Source organism: Eptatretus burgeri, chromosome 2 (genome assembly GCF_056783735.1).
Source record: "Eptatretus burgeri isolate ZD-2024b chromosome 2, Ebu_testis_v1, whole genome shotgun sequence".
In the NCBI taxonomy this organism is placed as follows: Eukaryota; Metazoa; Chordata; class Myxini; order Myxiniformes; family Myxinidae; genus Eptatretus; species Eptatretus burgeri.
The window spans coordinates 129216920-129237222 of record NC_140962.1 but is presented as its reverse complement, the minus strand read 5'-3'; the positions used below and the strand labels follow the sequence as shown (position 1 = coordinate 129237222).

The 20303-nt window shown below is 47.6% G+C and overlaps 1 protein-coding gene and 1 long non-coding RNA gene across 2 annotated transcripts in view; both read right to left on the bottom strand.

The window, feature by feature from the left end:
* Positions 1–122: 122 nt before the first annotated feature.
* The window catches only part of LOC147033099 (uncharacterized), a 33123-nt gene continuing 12942 nt past the window's right edge, over positions 123–20303 (bottom strand). Inside the window, exons 3-4 of the long non-coding RNA XR_015055438.1 lie at positions 954–1080; positions 123–533 (exon numbers count right to left, since the gene is read on the bottom strand). This is a non-coding gene — a long non-coding RNA (uncharacterized LOC147033099). The remainder of the gene's footprint in view (positions 534–953; positions 1081–20303) is intronic.
* Positions 2426–4755, bottom strand: LOC147033100 (beta-2 adrenergic receptor-like). Its single transcript, XM_085871906.1, has 2 exons — positions 3896–4755; positions 2426–2557 (listed from the first exon to the last, which is right to left on the bottom strand). Exons 1-2 carry the CDS (start codon positions 4592–4594, stop codon positions 2426–2428), a joined length of 831 nt encoding a protein of 276 aa, XP_085728032.1. The 5' UTR covers positions 4595–4755.

Here is a 20303-nt window from a genome sequence, read left to right as displayed (position 1 = left end):
CCCCTCCACCTCCTCACTCTCCCCACTCCTCTCTTTCTCTCCCCCCCTCTTTTTCTCCCCACACCCACCCCCCCCACCCCTTTCGTATTTGCATTAGCAAACTGATGGGTGGTATTTGCTCGTTGAAAGTAAAATATTACTCTTGGATTAAATAGCTTAGAAAGTGGGGATTTATTTTATCGTGAATTTTTTTATTTCTTGTTCATGCTTTCAAAACTGAAGTATTTCCTGATTTTGTGAATTTAATCTTTGAAAAACACAAGTGTTGGTTTAAAAAGTCCCTTCAAAACTGCTAATTTTGTTGAAAGTGGTCAAGAGAATTTTTAAACTTTGCTCCACAACCCCCATTTTCATGCTTGGAACTTGGAGAACTGCTTTGCATTTGGTAGGGCACAGAGTGAGATTCAATCCCTGCCACCTAAATATTTTTCTTCGACACCCATTCTTCCTCCAAGCGTTGCTTTGTTGTGTCCTTCCACCCAGCTGTTCATGTGTTTCCACACTGTCCACAGCTATTTCTGCATGAGCCTCGACTTCGGAAACAAAAAAATAAAGGGTGACAGATGGACCATTGTGTACAACTCATAGGTTCGATAAACTCGCTTGTAAATATTTTAACAACATAAATGCTATAAGTAGCCTCATCTTTAAATTATGGTCATAGTAATGAGCAAAATGAGTTGCTTTTTATGCAGTTGAAGTTCACTGTGAAAAGCCTCTGAAATTGCTCAACAACCGCAATTTTCTGGAACCCCAAGAAAGGAGATGTTTGTAAGCCGCCATGAACTCGGGACTTCGGGAGTAAAGAATAGGGTTACATGCTGAGTTAATATAACCTAACCATATAAAACTGGATTCATAAAAGGCACCAATGCAGAATCCACATAGTACCTGTGTGGGATTGACAATGAAAAACGGTAACCAACATAATATAAAAACACCCATGATAATACCGAGTGTTTTCAAAGCTCTTCGCTCATTTGCAGACATTGTTTTCCTGTTCTTGTTCTTCTTTACAGACATCCGTGTACCTTCACCAACTCTTTCTTCCCTCAAACTATTCACATGAATCTGTTGTGCCTGAAAGGGAAACAGCAACATGTTTGTGACAATTATGAACAACAACAACAAATTACTGATTTTTCAGTGAACCTGCATCAGCTATCATGGAGTGTCGTCGTACTCCATATAGAGGGATGATAGGGGGATAAATGGCTGCCCATTCAAATGTGTATACAATGATACACTCATAAATGATTGAGGGAAGTCATAAGCATTTAAAATCCATTCCTTTTATTCTCTCACGATTTCTGAACGACGAAAACTTAAAAAGATGCCAGAATACATTGCTAAAGCACCAGAATGACATATTATGAAATCGCCAATTTGTACTCATTCTTCTTCTTGTGCTTCCCCTCTTAAAACAATGTTAAACTGTAGCCCAACCTAACTCAACAACTGCTGAAGTCATGATGGTGATTCCAACACGAGGAAATTATTTTTTCTCTGGGCTAATGCACGCAACCCAAAATTAAATTGTACTGTATATTAAGCATGAGTCATTTTATTTGGAAAATAAATCAAACATAAATGTTGAATCTGTGGTGCTTCGAAGGCAGACACGAGCGGGGGAACAGTTCAACCCGGCTTTATTGCACGAGCGAGAGCGTGAGCGTACGTTGCCCGTAACTCCCCTTTATTACGTACTCGAGCACCCTACAAGCCACACGACTTACAGGCCCCCGGGCCACAACGGCAACAGCAACCACTACAACGCCGCAGGCGGCGCGCACTCCTATATCCCTTGCACGCACGTGATCACGCCGACCACTCCTCCACATCATGCCCTGCCCCCGCAGGCCCGCAACACCACAGAATCAACCAAACCAGGCCAGGATGGTGGGAGGGTGGGGGAATGGATACTGGACAAAACCATTCCAGAACCATTCCAACCCATGCTCCAAATCAACTGAAACTACTATTAAAGCAATTTAATAACATGTATGGATTTAATCCATTCCAAAATAACAGTTTATAAAAAAAACATTGAGCATTTTATAACTTTAAAAATTGCAGAAACCAGAAAAAAAACATTTGTTGTTTCCATCACAATCCCACACCAAAAGTAAAATGTCAAAAGATATTGTGATGCTTATCAATAAGGAATGTGGTGTCATATTGTAGCATCGTAATGTGGTCATTCTTCATTATTATTCTTCTTCAGTATACTGTACTTCTTCATTCTTCTTCATCATCCATCACAATCCCACAACAAAAGTAAAATTTCAAAAGATGTTCTGATGGGAATCCATAAGAGGATTGTTGTCGTATTGTGGCATTGTAATGTGGTGTCATTTCTACCTTGTTTGGCTGTTTCTTTTTAGAAATATCATCCGTCTCTGTTTTTAGATTTTTTTAATGTTTTTTATATCTTGTGAATATAAGGAGTAAAACTGCTCCTTACGGTTATGTCTCCACCCAATTCGGTGGTGGCAATGACATTGAGAAGTTTCTTCAGTTGACTTGCAGAAGTGAGAGGTAATTGTTCAAGAATAAACTTCAGGAATCATGCCAGATGAACAAATAGTAAAAAGCAAAAATAAACATTTAAATAATTTAACAATTATGAAAATTTTCATGGAATTGAGCAATATGCGATATAAATATGTACGTGCAGGGGCGAGCCACCCTTTGCTGCCCGGGATGGGTGGGGGAACACCGGTGCTGCCCGACTGGGTGAGTTTTTCCCAGCACTGGTTTTGGGATGGGCAAGAATTTTAAAAGCTTTGGAGTTATTGGCCTTATGGTGGTTACCTTTTGCTTGTGGGATGGCGGCAGCACATCCCAATTTTCACTTTATAGCAGCCTTTGGCAGCTTCAAAATGGACATCAAGGTCAACGTGTGGTAGCTGAAAAAAAAACCTTGCCCAGATTCTGAAGTACTGTCCTGTTTTGACACCCAAAATTTGGGGCTTCGAGGTTATATGGTTGGGCTGTGAAGGAATAAGGTCAAAATGCACAAACACATAAACACTTGAAAATATGTTTAGAAATTCAGGTCGTGGAGAAAAAAAATATGGAAACGCCTGGGTAAATAAGGGACACCAAGCAACAGCTTCCACACAAGTGTGGCCCATGTGTTAATTGAGCAAATAACATCCCAGAACGTTTGGGGCCATGTCTAAAAATACTGCATCAACCTGGTTGCCTATAATTATGGCACACATGTGTAAGAGAAATATTTGTCCACAAAGAGAACTATATGGTCTGTATAATTCTTCATTCTTCTGCATCAATCACAATTCTACAACAAACGTAAAATGTCAAAAGATATCGTGATGGTAATCCAAAAGAGGATTGTTGTGTCGTATTATGGCGAAACGATGCAGAAATCAATGGAATGATCAAAAACCTCAAGAATGAAGTAAAAAGATCCTGGAAGCTGAAGAATGCCAAAGTATTACCAGTGACAGTTGGATGTATGAGAAGGATGATGAAGAACCTCACAGAGATAATAAAAACCATCCCTGGGAATATTGGAAGCTGTCCGGGGCTCGGTGACGATCCTGAAGAGAGCCTTCGGCACAAAACTTTGAGAACAGAAAACTTCACAGTTTGTTCCATGAATGGTGACGCCTAACTGAAAGAAGGCGGATACTTTGTGCCTGCCCTGGGAGGACTCCATTCCACATTCTGAAACCCCACATTATGTGCACACACACACACACACACACACACACACACACACACACACACACACACACACACATGCACACACACACACACACACACACACACACACACACACTTTTTTGTATCTCGACCATTGATTTTGATTCTTTTGCGAAAATCGCGATTATAATGAAAAGTTCAGAAAACCAAAACTCATTCTTACCTGCCGATTGGCTTCTTTCAGAACTCGCGAATATACAAAGATCATCACCAGAGCCGGCAGGTGGAAGGAGAGAAAGCTCGTGATTAAGACATACTCCACCGTGGGGAGAAAACTGCAGCAAGTGGGGTTTTCATAGCATGCCATTGCTTCAGGTTGTTTTGAGTGGTACCAGTTGAATTCGATTGGAAAGAAGGACATGGTGAGGGATAGGATCCAAACAGCAAGGACAGCATAAGATGCTCTTCGTCGTGTAACGAGGGACGGATATCGCAGCGGCCTCGTGATGGCGATGTGACGGTCGACGGCGATCACACACAGACTGTTGATGCTCGCAGTTACACTGGTAACATCGATGATAAATCTAAAGTTGCAAGCCTGACGTCCAAAGGGCCACGATGTTCCTTCAAGAATTTGCATCGCAGTTAAAGGCATCTCCACCATCCCAATTAACAGGTCAGCGCAGGCGAGTGAGGAAATGAAAACGCTCAGCACCCCTTTCATGAGATGTTGGTAACGCGTTACAGAGAGGAGAACCACAACATTTCCTCCAACAGTGAGGATGGTTAGGAGGGAGAATGTGATATACAGGGTGATGTACCAAGCATTTGATAAACCAGAAGTATCAGCTGATTGATTTCCCAAAACCATTTGTTTAACATTGACTTTTACCATAATCACTTGTTTGTTGCTCAAATTCATGAAAGGCTTGTTATATTCCTTTTATCATCACCAAAGTGAAAACAAGTTCCACAATAGCAACCGTTGTTCAGAATATTGGTGATCACCTCAACATTTATAAAACTCAGTGGTTGAGTTTATTCCATTCGTTCAAAATGCACCAATCAACCTCCACAAGCAAATGTTCCCCAAGAGATTTGAAATCCCAAATGAATTTTTTTTTTTTTAATGAGAAGATCAATTGCAACCTTGGTGTCTGAAAAGTGCAGAAGTCCAATTGACTATCCTAGAGGAATGATATGTTGCTCTCCCGTGGACCCAATTTTTCAAATGACCTGATTCTCACTTTGACTCATGCTGAGCAAAAAGGTCTTGCATATGTCAACTTAAATATTGCTTTAGATTCAATCTACATTTAACTCTCGACTCTCATGTGGCGAAGGATAAAACAGAATAGTTACTCTAAACTCTAAAGTAACTCGCTGTTGACCCACCCTCGGGGTGGGTATAGAATGTGAATTTGAAGTGAAGTACAATCTTTGCTGAAGCGAAATAACTGATTAAATTGACACAGACCGAGTTTTGTGGTCTAAAGTGCTTTGCCATGCAGATGTGGCAAAAGCACCTTCACAGAAATATTTAATTTATATTACATACTTTTCATCATACTTTAAGTGTATTACATACTGACACTTTTTGTGTTCAAGCACAAAAAAGTCGTGGACGACCACCAAAATATATATATATGTGTGTATATATATATGTATAAGTATATGTATATATATATATATATATATATATATATATATATATATATATATATATATATATATATATATATATATATATATATATATATATATATTGTTGCGGATTTCGCGCCCGCCGGCGTGCGACGGTCACGTAACTCGAATCGCGGCACGTCGCCCACCGGACGGACAATCCAGTCGTGACCCTCTCGGACTAACGCCGGGAACCAGTCACGGGTGGACCTTTCGGTCTCACCGCGATCGAGCCAATCAGCCCCGCGTGGGATAGGGTTGCTCGCCAAATTCGAACTACCTAAGTACCCACGCGGAGGGTAGACCGGGCGATCGCACCTCGCCGCAGGTCGACTTCGGACACGGGCCACTTAAGCGACCCGTTCCGTACTATCAGAATAACCGAGCGGTGTTATCGTCGACCTCGACGGTTCGATTAATTATCGGGCGTACTCAGCCCACTACCAACCCTTTACGTGAAGCAAGATGGGGGTTCAATGGGGAAAAAGACGAAGCGAAGCGGGAAACAGTTCAACAATAAAGCACATTTATTCGCGATGAACGGAAAGCACACAAATACAATTCCACCAAATGCACACAAAAAAGAAAACACAATTCCATTTACACAAAAAGCAAACATAAAAGTGAAAACACAGTGCAGAGCTAATTCCGACTACCGAGCACACGGCAACACTTATACAATTCTACTTCACAGACGGCGCCGACAACACATACCCAAAACCAAGGAAAAGAAATACCCTCAAGAATGAGGTAGGCCTGGGGCCGAGACCGGGTCGGGCCTACCCGTTTGGTGATGAGACGCGGAGCGGCGATGGCCCCGCAACCCGCGGGCCTCGTGGACAGTGCCTGGCAGGGGGTGGGAACGGGGCCCCCTTGGTCGCACTATCTCAGCGCGGGGGGAAACAGGAGGGGGTTGCTGATGCTCGGGGTATAGAGGATCTTTATTATATGCGACGAGCGCCTCCACCTCGGCCAGGTCGCGCTGTCGGCCTCCCTCGGGTGCAGCTTCCTGCACGACGCGAGCACCCCCTCGTCTGGTGTCGCCGCCTTTCCACAGCTCCGTCCCCTCCGTTCCGACTCCAACGCACACGACGAGCAGCTCCACCGCCCGCGAAGTCTTGACCCTCTGCTTCCGACTCTCCTGCTTCCGACTCTCCTACTCTCCGCCTCTGGACTCTCCGACTCTCCACCCTCCGACTCTCTCGTTCCCTCTTGCGACTCCTCGTTCTCGTTCTGCTGACTCCCTCGTTCCGACTTTTTCGCCTCGTTCCGACCTTTACTACTTCTTTGACTGACGAACACCGTCCTTTTATCCCCCCGTAACTTCGCCTTTGACCCCCTCCCTTTGACCTTTCAACTCGCTCCCCATTGGCCCGAGAAAAAGTGGGCGTGAAGGCTTTTTGATCCACAAATTTGCATATATCGATCGCCCTGGGGCGGGGCCAGTCGCCCCTCGCTCACCGATTGGACGGCAAAAAGTGGGCGTGTGTCGTTTTGGATCCGTTTTTGAAGCAGAAAATCCGTGATTTTGTACACGCTGTTCAACGTGCGCCCTACACGAGTCCAGCATCGGTGCCCATGAGTGGCGCGAGATGACGGTGATGCGATGGTGGCGAGTTGTGACGGTAAAGGTCATGGCGGTTGTGGTGAAGCGGCGTTGTGGTTGGTGGTTGTTGTTGTGGTTGTGATGGTGGCGATTGGTCCAAAATAAAGATAGTAAAAGAAAAACGGCTATCCTGAAGAGTCGCAGCACGTATAAATGACATGTATTCCCACTAGACAACGGGTTTGGGCCTAACTACACATGCACTTACCGAGATACCTCACCTAAGGGACCTGAATGGTGGTTTGCGAATCTGGTAACCACAACACTACCCCCTTCCCTTTTTACAGACTCGTCCCGAGTCGTCAAATTTTCGTGTGCCATCATGTGTAGTTTTCCCCTAGTACACTTTACCTACGGATCCCTGAGTGCGACATTCATGGTATTCGTGTCCCCAAAATAAATAACCTGAGGGCTGCGTAACTACCTAAACAAACTCACTCACACGGACGACTTAAATAAAATTGCCGGCGCTAAGACATACATGCCGGGGTCGCACTCATATGTACAGTACATCTTAACCTTAACTTACAAATTTTACACTAAACCATGGCCCAGGATCATTGAACTCTGCAAAAGAAAGCAGTTCGCAGGGAGCCAGGCTGCCCACATGCAGTCTCTGACTCAAACAATGCAGGTGACGGAACGTGGCTGGCTGCTCACACGCAGTCCAAGGCCTTCCCTTTTGAACTGAACTCAGTGAACCACAACGGTGCTTGGGCTGCACAACGCAGTCTCCGTGCCAGCTCAAGTGGCACACGCAATGAGCACAACGAATGGATGCATGAACGCAAACACGGTGCACGGGCCGCCACTGCAGGCCCGTGTTGTAGCTGCCAACAGGGCAGTTCTTGCAGCTTGCAAACTGTTGCTTTTACGATCCTGGCGCACATGGCAATGAACAGGGGGGGCAAAGCAAAAATTGAACGGGGCTGGTGAACGTGGGCAGTGGGCATGGCATGGCAAAGGTAGCAGGCAAACACAGCCCGCAGAAGAAGGCCGCTGCAGGCAAACACAGCCGGCAGATGAACTGGCCGGCACAGGCCTTGAAGTACCACAGCTGCAGATGAAGTGGCCGGCACAGGCCTTGAAGCAAAACACGGCCAGCCGATGGCACAGGCCTTGCAGCAAAACAACAGCTGCCGATGAAGTTGGCCGGCCTCCGCCTCGAAGAAAAACACGGCCAGCCGATGGAGTTGGCTAGCCTTTGCCGTTCAGTGGAGGTTGGTGGAGGGAGTGCGGTGGTGCTGGCCACTTGGAAGGCGGGCTCGGACCTACCTACCTGTCTCCCTCCCAACCTATCGCCTTTGCCTGTCACTGTACATACCCACTCCCTTAATTTGTCAAACCCCAATTTAGCCCCAACTTATTTTTTTATTGTTTTTATTTTTACTTCCCCACTATAAATCGTCCCCTAACCCCCTTTATCGTCCTTGTTCGGCTAACCTATCCTGTCACCTAGCCTACTCCCAACCCCTACGTTCCCTTCCCGGAGGGGAATAAGGGAGAGCTAACGTCCTGCGTCGAGGCCCAACGAAGCCTCAGAATGGCCACCCCAGAGTTCGGCGATCTATAACCAAAGTGGGTCCAGCGGCCCACAACGACAGCGAGGGGATGGATGGTGCGGAGGGGTACATCTCCTAATCTACCCTAACCATTTAACTGTTAAACTACCCCGGGGCTTTCAACAAGCGCCTCTCGCTTAAACTATTGGTTCTAACAACCCAGATTCCCGTCGCCTGTGTTGGTGTCCTCACAATTTCGGGCCTCGCCCCCCAATTTTCGCTCCGTGCCCTCACACGGTCTCCTGGCTGGGACACGTGGCTCCCTTTGGCAGGCACGACCCTCTGCCGAATCTCCCGCTATGGCACCCCCGGGCACTACACTGCCTCCGAGCCTACCAGCTCCCCAACACCGGGGAGTGCCCCCCATGGCACCTCCCCTGAAACGCACACGTGGCAGGCCGGCCTCCCGGGTCCCTTTCCGAGGGTCACCCGTGCCCACTGCACTGCCCACGCGGCTAATGGCGCCCCGGGCCCCCGCACCAAGCAGGCGCACCCGTGCCCACTACGCTATCCCGGCCCCCCATGGGCCCTTGGCCTACCGCGGCCGACTAGCCTGGTGCCCGGGGTACCCACTCAGCGATACTCACCTTTCGCAGCCACGCTCCCAAGCCCGTCAACAGGGCTCCTGCACCCCTCCAAATGGGTCTCGAGCCTACTTTCCCACCAACAACAAAACGACCTCCATTTTTCAATTTGACTAACCCCCTAACTCACTCTACACTGACCCCGGGGTCCCTTGGGCGGGAGTCACTCCTCCCCCCAATCACTCATCGCACCATGCATTCCCCATTCGCTCCACTCACACAGACCCGCTGGCCTCACTCACTCACCAAGCACATGCTTCCACCTCACTCAACATGTCTTCACCTCATAACTCACCAACTCTTCAGCACACACACCACTGAACTCTACCATTCTTCTAACTACATCCCCTAACTAACTCGTGCTCCCACGTCGTCCCTTAAACTACAGCACGTTCCTTTTAACACTACGTAGCTAAACTACGTCATCTCTACACATCCACCAGTCTGTCACTGTCTTCTAATCTCTTTAATCAATTTCCCAACCTAAATCTGACTACAATCCCTCTAACTAATCCATTCCACGGACTCCATGAGGACTTACCCCTGCCCCATGAAGTCGGTCTAACTAAGCTAACCCTTCCCCCTAACTAGTTTCCATCCTGTGCCCAGGTAAGGGGGTCTTCCACCCCTTTCCCAGGAATCCTGTACACCCGAAAGTGAGGCTTGCTTTTTTTTTTTTTTTTTTTTCATGCGCATCACCAGCGCGGCAACTCGCGCTCGCGCACTTTACACCTGCCCGTGACGTCATGCAGCTGCACGTGTTCCTCGTCCCTCCTTGGACGGTACCATCGGCCGGGATACCCCTCCTGCCGGATTCCAACCACACGTGCAGCCATGACGTCACCGTGCGCATATAAAAAAAAAACACAAGCCACACGTCTCGAGGGGTTCCCCACGCGAACACATGTGCCCTGCCCGTTGGAGCTGAACACACACGATCGCGTGGAGAACCCGTCCGGTCCAAATCCGTTTACCTGCCTTAACTTTGTCCGTCCGCGGGATCGGCAAATCCACCGCGTGCGTTTCCGGACCAGGACTTCACTCTCGCAAGCGAGCACGTGGTGGTCTCGTGTGTTGCACAGCACGAACCTCGTGCTCACTGCTGGGTGAACCCGGCACGGTCCTCGAAACAACCACAGCCGCTACTCGGCTTTCTCTCCTCTGTCGCCGTCGTCGTCTCCATTCAACCCACGCACACCTGCGTGTTACGACGCACACAGTCCACACCATCACATTCACACGGGGAGACGCGGCTGCGTGCTCCCGCATGCCAACCGACATCTCCCTCACATACCGCTCTCTCACACACACGGTCTCCCTGGCACACAGCGACCTTGCACACGGCCGTTCACTCACGCGTGCCTCACTACTCACACAAACCATACTACTCACACGTGGTGCTCCATTCACTCGCGCGGGGGCACTCACCCGCGGTGCCTCACCCACACACGCGAGGGCACTCAACCGCTGTGCCTCATCCACACACCGTGCCTCACTCATACACGCGGGGGCACTCACCCGCGGTACCTCACTCATACACACGGCGACACTCACACACGCGGTCTCTTCCACACAACGTCCCTCACTCATACACGCGGGGGCACTTAACCGCGGTGCCTCATCCACACATGCGGGGGCACTCACCCGCGGTTCCTCACTCATACTCCGTGCCTCATCCACACACGGCGTGCTGGGAAGCACGTACTCCGGCACCATCGCCACCACACCACTCACACACGGGGTCGCTTCCACACACGGGGACGCACTCACGCCTTGCACCACACACACAGGGACAACTACACTGGGGATTCGTGTCCCCACAAGGGTCTCCGGGGCCTCTACACCCCCCAAGCTCTCAGTGCACCTGTCCACAGCACTCGTCCCCTCAACCTCGCAAAGCACGACCGAACTCACCTGGTCGTGACTCACCTCAAGGGGGCATTCTCCCTCCCCTCGTTCCTGGAGGAGGCCATCCAGGTGCTCGCACTGGGTCTCTACCCAGTCCGCCAGCTCACCCCCATTGTCCTCCACTACCTCTGTGTGTGTGTGTGCGTCACTTACCCCGTCTTCCTCGTGTAGTCTCTCCTCTATGGTTCCCTTCCCGGCTACCGTCACTGCCAACTCTTCACCCTTTACCTCCCTTGTCTCAACTATTATTTCCGTTGTCGTCACCTCGTGTCTCGTCTCACACGTTTTGGTCTCCCCATTTAATTTTTCCCTTTCGGTCATCGTCACGACCCTCGCCCAACACATTCCACGAATTATTTTTTCACCCGCCTCCACCGCGGGCCCGTCAGCCGTTGCACCCCCTTCCAGCTCGTTTGTTCCGACACGTGGAGTCGCCATTTTAAGTTCCCTGCTCACGGCCTTCATGCCCGCCTGCAGGCTTCGGCCCATGTTCTGCGTCTCACCCCGTAGTTCTTTCATTTCTTCCTTCATGTTCTGTGTATTCGCATCCATCGTCGTTTTCACTTCATTTGTATTTGTATCCATCTTTTCATCCATTTTTTGTGTATTCGCATCCATCTTTTCGTTCATGCCTTTCATTTCGTTCTTCATATTCGCATCCATTTTTTCGATCATTTTCGCATTCATCTTTTCGTTCATTGCCGCCAGCATGGCGCATAGCTGGGCCATGTTGGATGCACTCAGCTGAGCCGTTTCGGCAAGGGTTGGGGAAGGGTCTTGGTGGAGAGGGGGGGGGGAGGTGTCATACACCGCGGCCGCTGCCGCACCCACCTCGGGCCCTGGGTTCAGTTGGGCGAGTCCGTGTTCCTGCACAATCAACATTTCCTGCTCGGGGATTCCATCCTGGACCATGGATTCTACACATTCTACATCCATTTCTAATACCCCCGGCTCCCGCTCGCCTTGAGACGCCATCTTGCTTCTCGTGAAGGGTTAATTTGCTCGCTCGTAATTTGGAGGGAATCGGGGGTCGCTTCTCTCACCCCTGGACCGATTCCCGTGAATTTAGCCGGAGACAGGAGAGCCCGTTTTCCTGTTCTCCGATACCAGTGCCGCGAGGAGGGCGATGAATTTGTATCCCACTCCTGACACCAGTGTTGCGGATTTCGCGCCCGCCGGCGTGCGACGGCCACGTAACTCGAATCGCGGCACGTCGCCCACCGGACGGACAATCCAGTCATGACCCTCTCGGACTAACGCCGGGAACCAGTCACGGGTGGACCTTTCGGTCTCACCGCGATCGAGCCAATCAGCCCCCGCGTGGGATAGGGTTGCTCGCCAAATTCGAACTACCTAAGTACCCACGCGGAGGGTAGACCGGGCGATCGCACCTCGCCGCAGGTCGACTTCGGACACGGGCCACTTAAGCGACCCGTTCCGTACTATCAGAATAACCGAGCGGTGTTATCGTCGACCTCGACGGTTCGATTAATTATCGGGCGTACTCAGCCCACTACCAACCCTTTACGTGAAGCAAGATGGGGGTTCAATGGGGAAAAAGACGAAGCGAAGCGGGAAACAGTTCAACAATAAAGCACATTTATTCGCGACGAACGGAAAGCACACAAATACAATTCCACCAAATGCACACAAAAAAGAAAACACAATTCCATTTACACAAAAAGCAAACATAAAAGTGAAAACACAGTGCAGAGCTAATTCCGACTACCGAGCACACGGCAACACTTATACAATTCTACTTCACAGACGGCGCCGACAACACATACCCAAAACCAAGGAAAAGAAATACCCTCAAGAATGAGGTAGGCCTGGGGCCGAGACCGGGTCGGGCCTACCCGTTTGGTGATGAGACGCGGAGCGGCGATGGCCCCGCAACCCGCGGGCCTCGTGGACAGTGCCTGGCAGGGGGTGGGAACGGGGCCCCCTTGGTCGCACTATCTCAGCGCGGGGGGGGAAACAGGAGGGGGTTGCTGATGCTCGGGGTATAGAGGATCTTTATTATATGCGACGAGCGCCTCCACCTCGGCCAGGTCGCGCTGTCGGCCTCCCTCGGGTGCAGCTTCCTGCACGACGCGAGCACCCCCTCGTCTGGTGTCGCCGCCTTTCCACAGCTCCGTCCCCTCCGTTCCGACTCCAACGCACACGACGAGCAGCTCCACCGCCCGCGAAGTCTTGACCCTCTGCTTCCGACTCTCCTGCTTCCGACTCTCCTGCTTCCGACTCTCCTGCTTCCGACTCTCCTGCTTCCGACTCTCCTACTCTCCGCCTCTGGACTCTCCGACTCTCCACCCTCCGACTCTCTCGTTCCCTCTTGCGACTCCTCGTTCTCGTTCTGCTGACTCCCTCGTTCCGACTTTTTCGCCTCGTTCCGACCTTTACTACTTCTTTGACTGACGAACACCGTCCTTTTATCCCCCCGTAACTTCGCCTTTGACCCCCTCCCTTTGACCTTTCAACTCGCTCCCCATTGGCCCGAGAAAAAGTGGGCGTGAAGGCTTTTTGATCCACAAATTTGCATATATCGATCGCCCTGGGGGCGGGGCCAATTCGCCCCTCGCTCACCGATTGGACGGCAAAAAGTGGGCGTGTGTCGTTTTGGATCCGTTTTTGAAGCAGAAAATCCGTGATTTTGTACACGCTGTTCAACGTGCGCCCTACACGAGTCCAGCATCGGTGCCCATGAGTGGCGCGAGATGACGGTGATGCGATGGTGGCGAGTTGTGACGGTAAAGGTCATGGCGGTTGTGGTGAAGCGGCGTTGTGGTTGGTGGTTGTTGTTGTGGTTGTGATGGTGGCGATTGGTCCAAAATAAAGATAGTAAAAGAAAAACGGCTATCCTGAAGAGTCGCAGCACGTATAAATGACATGTATTCCCACTAGACAACGGGTTTGGGCCTAACTACACATGCACTTACCGAGATACCTCACCTAAGGGACCTGAATGGTGGTTTGCGAATCTGGTAACCACAACAATATATATATATATATATATATATATATATATATATATATATATATATATATATATATATATATATATATATATATATATATATATATATATATATATATATCGGGCGTATTATGTGATAACGGTCGTCTGTCCGTCCATTCGTCCGTCCGTCTCTGTCTGTCTGTCCGCCGGCCGTTCCTGTCCGCACTTTAACTCCCAAAGTTTTCAACTTTCACATTTCATATTTGGAAAATAGGTGCAGACTGTGGAGACGGTGTGTCGCAACATACGTTCGTCATCTAAAGAGGTTGCCATGGCAACCAGGATGCTGTTTTCCATGTAGTAGCACAATTCTGTTTCTACCTTCTTGTTAAAAATGTGGCAGTGAGGTGTTTTTAATAATGTGGGAGTGAGGTGTTTTTAATACCACAGCAGTGAGGTGTTTTTAATCATGTGGCAGTGAGGTGTTTTTAATACCACAGCAGTGAGGTGTTATGAATCATTTGGGATTGAGGTGTTTTTAATACCACAGCACTGAGGTGTTTTTAATACCATGGCAGTGAAATGTTTTTAATCATGAATCAGTGATATGTTTTTCATACCACAGCAGTGAGGTGTTTTTAATAATGTGGGGGTGAGGTGTTTTTAATAATGTGGGGGTGAGGTGTTTTTTAATAATGTGGGGGTGAGGTGTTTTTAATCATGTAGGAGTGAGGCGTTTTTAATCATGTGGCAGTGAAGTGTTTTTAATCATGTATCAGTGAGATGTTTTTATACGCCCTATATATATGTATATATATATATATATATATATATATATATATATATATATATATATATATATATATATATATATATAATATTTTAATAATGTGGAAGTGAGGTGTTTTTAATAATGTGGCAGTGAGGTATTTTTAATAATGTGGCAGTGAGGTATTTTTTATAATGTGGGGTGAGGTGTTTTTTATAATGTGGGGTGAGGTGTTTTTTATAATGTGGGGTGAGGTGTTTTTAATCATGTGGGGGTGAGGTGTTTTTAATACCATGGCAGTGAGGTGTTTTTAATCATGTGGTGGTGAGGTGTTTTTAATACCATGGCAGTGAGATGTTTTTAATCATGTGGCAGTGAGGTGTTTTTAATAATGTGGGAGTGAGGTGTTTTTAATAATGTGGGAGTGAGGTGTTATGAATCATGTGGGATTGAGATGTTTTTAATACCATGGCAGTGAAGTGTTTTTAATCATGTATCAGTGAGATGTTTTTATACGCCCGATATATATATATATATATATATATATATATATATAGATATATATTTTAATCATGTGGCAGTGAGTTGTTTTTAACAATGTTTCTGGGAGGTGTTTTTAATCATGTGGCAGTGATATGTTTTTAATAATGTGGCAGTGAGGTATTTTTAATACCACAGCAGTGAGGTGTGTTTAATCATGTGGCAGTGAGGTGTTTTTAATCATGTTTCAGTGAGGTGTCTTTGGCTCGCCTGTTCGAAGAACAGAGAGCAATAGCGATACCCCCGGCATGAGCGTCAGCTTCAGCTTGAGCGTGAAAATGTTAAAGTTTTTGGTGGAAGTTAATTTTTCCTTTCTAATGTTTTTATCCACAAACTATATATATATATATATATATATATATATATATATATATATATATATGTATATATATGTATATATATGTATATATATGTATATATATATATATATATACATATATATATATATATATATATATATATATATATATATATATATATATATATATATATATATATATATATATATATGTTGAGATCCAGGTGAGGTCCACAGCGATTAAGGTCAAGCTTTGTTCATCACCGATCTTGGGAGAGAAGGTTTTATTTCACATCAGACATATGCATATGGAGACAACAGGCTTTGAACACAATAGTCCACCCAGCCTAATCCTCTGGTGAGCGGTCTTTCGGTACTGCCTTATATTCAATTTACTGCGACCTTTGAATGACTGTGTGTCAAAGAGGATTTATTACCATTCATTAATCTATTGCATTCTTCTGTCAGTACTGCTGATAAGAGAGCGCAGAGAGTGCAGAAACAACACCCTTGATTCCCTTAAAGAATTTTAAAAGGTAGCCTCCTACATGTTGTTTAGGCCTTAACAGTTCTGGGCAGTAGTCCAACAGATTCCAGGTAGCTCAGCTGCCCGATTAGCAAGGTCATTCAAACGGTCGACAAGGCCAGCTGTGTTGTAACAATGTCAAAACAAGTTTCTTGACAGTGCACAGATAAACTAATGGGAAGATTTATCCTTTCCCTCTTTCCAATTGAAACTCAAGAGTTTTAACCAAACACTAGTAGACATGTTTGGGTGCTGTTAGAGTACATACAATCCCCGACATATATATATGTATATATATATATATATATGTATATATATGTATATATATATATGTATATATATATATATATATATATGTATATATATATGTGTATATATATATATATATATATATATATTGTTGTGGTTGAGGAAATTCGCAAACCACCATTCAGGTCCCGTAGGTGAGATATCTCTGTAAGTACATGTGTAGTTAGCCCCAAACCCGTTGTTTAGAGGGAATAAATGTGATTCATTCGTGCTGCGACCCTTTAAGATAGCCGTTTTACTGTTCTATCTTTATTTTGAACCAACCACGTCTCAACCGCCATCACACAACAACCACCAACCGCAACTCCGCTTCACAACAACAACGCCAACAGCCACGACCTTTACCTTCGCAACTCGCTCTCGCAACCATCGCATCACCGCCATTCCAAGCGTCACCGTGGCCAGGGACCGCCACTTTAGACCCTCCACCACCTTCGCCTCTCCTTCTGCGGCCATTCCCGCACCACTTGTGAACGCCGAGCGTCAGGCTGTCCTGGCCTCGTGCGGGACGCGCGCCGAGCCTCGGGTGCAAAAAGCGGCCTTTCCGAGGAAAAATTGTATCAGGAATGATACACGCCCACTTCTGTTCCGTCCTATCAGCAAGCGCAGGGCGATTTGGCCCCGCCTCCAGGCGCGTCGGAGTAGAATCGATAGATGCAAATTCGAGGATCAGGGGAGGTTCACGCCCACTTTTCCTCCGTCCAGTGGGCGAGCGTGGCTCCGCCCCTGAGCTCATCCTGATCCAGAAATTTGCATATGGATTCTCCTGCCGTACTATAAAGTGCCGAGCGCGGGGCGAATTCAGTCAGTTTTGTTTTGGGCTCGGGCGAGTTGGAGAGGTTTGGCGGCGGCAGTTTCTGTTTCGGGCGAGTTGGAGAGGTGTGGCGGCGACGGAGTGTGGCAGCAGCAGTCAAGACGGGTCTGGAGGAGAGTCAGTCTGTCGGGGAGCTGCAGAGAGGGGAAGCCGGGAACGCGGTCGAGGTCGCAGTGGAGTCGCTCGTCGCGGGACCCAAGCAAGCCAGCTATCCTCTTTCCCCAGAGCATCAACAATTCCCCCCTTTTTCCCTTCCCCCCCGAGCTGAGATAGTGCGGAAAGGGGGCCCCGTTCCCACTCCATTCCAAGCAGTGCCAACGAAACCCGCGGAGGAGCGCGGAGTCGGGGCACCGCCGCGACATTTGCGGCTCATCACAAGACGGGTAGGCTCCGCCCGGTCTCGGCCCACAGCCCCGTCTGTCCCCTTGTCGTTGAGGGTGGCCCTTTTTCTTTTGCTTTTGAGTATTTGTGTCGTCGGCGCCGTCTGTAAAGTAAAACTGTGTAAGTGTTGCCGTGTGCTCGCGTTGTCGGTAGTATCTCTGCATTGTTGTTTCTTTTGTTGCAATTGCTTTTGGTGCATAATTGTTGTAATTGTATATGTGTGCTTTCCGTGTGCGGCGGAATAAATGTGCCTCATGTTGAACTGTTTTTCTTGTTTTGCTTTGTCTTTTCTTTCATTGAATCTCCATCTTACTTCACGTAAAGGGTTGGTAGTGGACTAAATACGCCCGATAATTAATCGGAACCGTCGAGGTTGACGATAACACCGCTCGGTTATCCCGATAGTACGGAACGGGTCGCTTAAAGTGGCCTGTGTCCGAAGTCGACCTGCGGCGAGGTGCGATCGCCCGGTCTACCCTCCGTGTGGGTACTTAGGTGGGTCGAATTTGGCGAACAACCCTATCCCATGCGGGGGGCCGATTGGCACGAATTAGCAACTATATATATATATATATATATATATATATATATATATATATATATATATATATATATATATATATATATATATATATATATATATATATATATATATATACACATATGGGCGAATTATGTGATACCGGTCGTCCGTCCGTCTGTTCCTGTCCGCACTCGAACTCCCAAAGTTTTCAACTTTCACGTTTCATATTTGGTGCAGAGGTACAGACTGTGGAGACGGTGTGTCCCGACATACGTTTGTCATCTAAAGTGGTTGCCATGGAAACCAGGATGCTGTTTTCCATGTAGTTGCACAATTTTGTGTATACCTTCTTGTTCGGGCGAATATTGTGCTCACTTGAGCTCTTGTTTTTTTTGCATGTAAATATTTTTTGTATGCTTTGTCGAGGCTCGTGTGAGAGCAAACACACAACGCACAGCAAGGGGGGCATGAGACAAGAGGGGAGGGAGTGGGAAGGACAAAACAGTGGAGAACAGAGACATTAGGATATCTGTGGAAGAGAGAGGGATGGGACGGGGAACATGGGGAATAGAAGATGGACATTACAGGGACTTTGAGTAAGGAAAGCAGGGAATTTGAAGGAGGTGGACTTGGGTGGATTATCGGGGGTAGAAAAGATCAAGGATTTGGATGGGGGTTGATAAGCGATGGTGGTGAACAGACGTTTTGAAGGCCTGGAGGGAAGAATGGGAATGAATCGAGTGAGGGAGTTTATTCCAAAGGCGGTAAAAAAGAGAAGTGAAAGAGTGAAGGCGAGCAGTGATTCGTGATTTTGGTAGTTTTACCAGAAGGGGGTTGTTGGCAACGTTGAGTGCCCTGTGGAAATGTGGTGGGGACAAATCGCAGAGAGAGCAGGGTTGGGGGGGGGGGCGAGGCTGGAGAGGAGACAGTAGAAGATGGAAAGACCACCGACCAACCTGCGGTGATTGAGTGAGAGGCCCAAATTCTCAGCCTCATTGCGGGAGATGCCAATGATCCGAAATGCTTTCGTTTCTACAGCATGAAGCCGAGAAAGGTGGGAGGTAGGAGCATCAGCCAAGAGGGGAGAGCCGTACTCCATCAGGCTGCTGACAAAAGCTTTGGAAAGCCTTTATCTCACGGGGCTGCGACAGCTCACGACAAAATGCGAACGGGATTCTCCAAAATGTCTTAACGTTCGCGGTGGTTCTCAATTTCCTCGGGTGAGTCGCAGGACGTCGCTCTGGTGTCGCTTGAATTTTGAACATGTTCAAAAAATTCGTGCAACAAATTTTCTCTCAAAATAGTCGCAGAATCGTTGCGGTTGTCTTGAACCGGTCTCAAACCCCTCCCAATTTATTTTCAGTGAGTCAGAAGGTGCGACAAATGTGAGACAACTTTGTGAGGGATTGGCGACCGATGAAAGTAAATTGTGACTGATTGGAGAAAAAGTGATAATCTGTCCTGGGATCCCTGAGAGTTTCGTAATTATATCGCAATTTGTTCTCAATGACGTGAGATATGCAAATGTGAGATATTCGTGAGACTTATGCAAAAATAAATTCAGTGTGATTCCAAGTGAAAATTATCGCTATTTTGTGTCTCCAACGAGTCGCGAGCTGTCGCAGCACAGTGAGATACAGGCTTAAGTGGTCAGGAGCTCAGGTGGGTCGAGGAAGGGCTTTGCACAACGGAGGATTCCCATTCGGCGACTGACTTTGGAGGTGAGGTTTGAAATGTGGCTTTCCCAGGAAAGGTCATGGCAGATCGTGAGACCCAGAAGCTTGAAAGAAAGGACTTCTTCCAGAGGATTGTTGAGAAAGTGGATGGGCGGGGGGGGGGGGTTCTAAATGGTCCTTTTGAAGAGACATAGGGAGATGTGAGATTTGTCCACATTGAAAGACATGTTCCACGTGTTGGACCAGTTTGTGATTTTATCCAGATCTGCAGTGAGCGAAGAAGCTGCTGCTTGCCGGTCTGAGGGATGACAGATGGTATGGCAGAGGGTGGACTCATCAGCAAAGAGACATAGAGGATTTTCCAGAGAGTCGGAGAGATCATTGATGAAAACAAGAAAAAGAACAGGGCCCAGAACGCTACCTTGAGGAACTCCCGCCTGGACAGGAAGAGGGGATGAAAGAACTCCATTTAGGGCCACATGTTGACTGCGACAGG

Bases quoted from the DNA above. Each gene is read 5' to 3' on its own strand.
- LOC147033100 (XM_085871906.1), bottom strand. From the start codon at position 4,594: ATGAATTTGAGCAACAAACAAGTGATTATGGTAAAAGTCAATGTTAAA. The intron at 2,558-3,895 runs GTAAGAATGAGT...TGATTCCTGAAG, and splicing joins TGAAAGAAGCCAATCGGCAG to TTTATTCTTGAACAATTACC.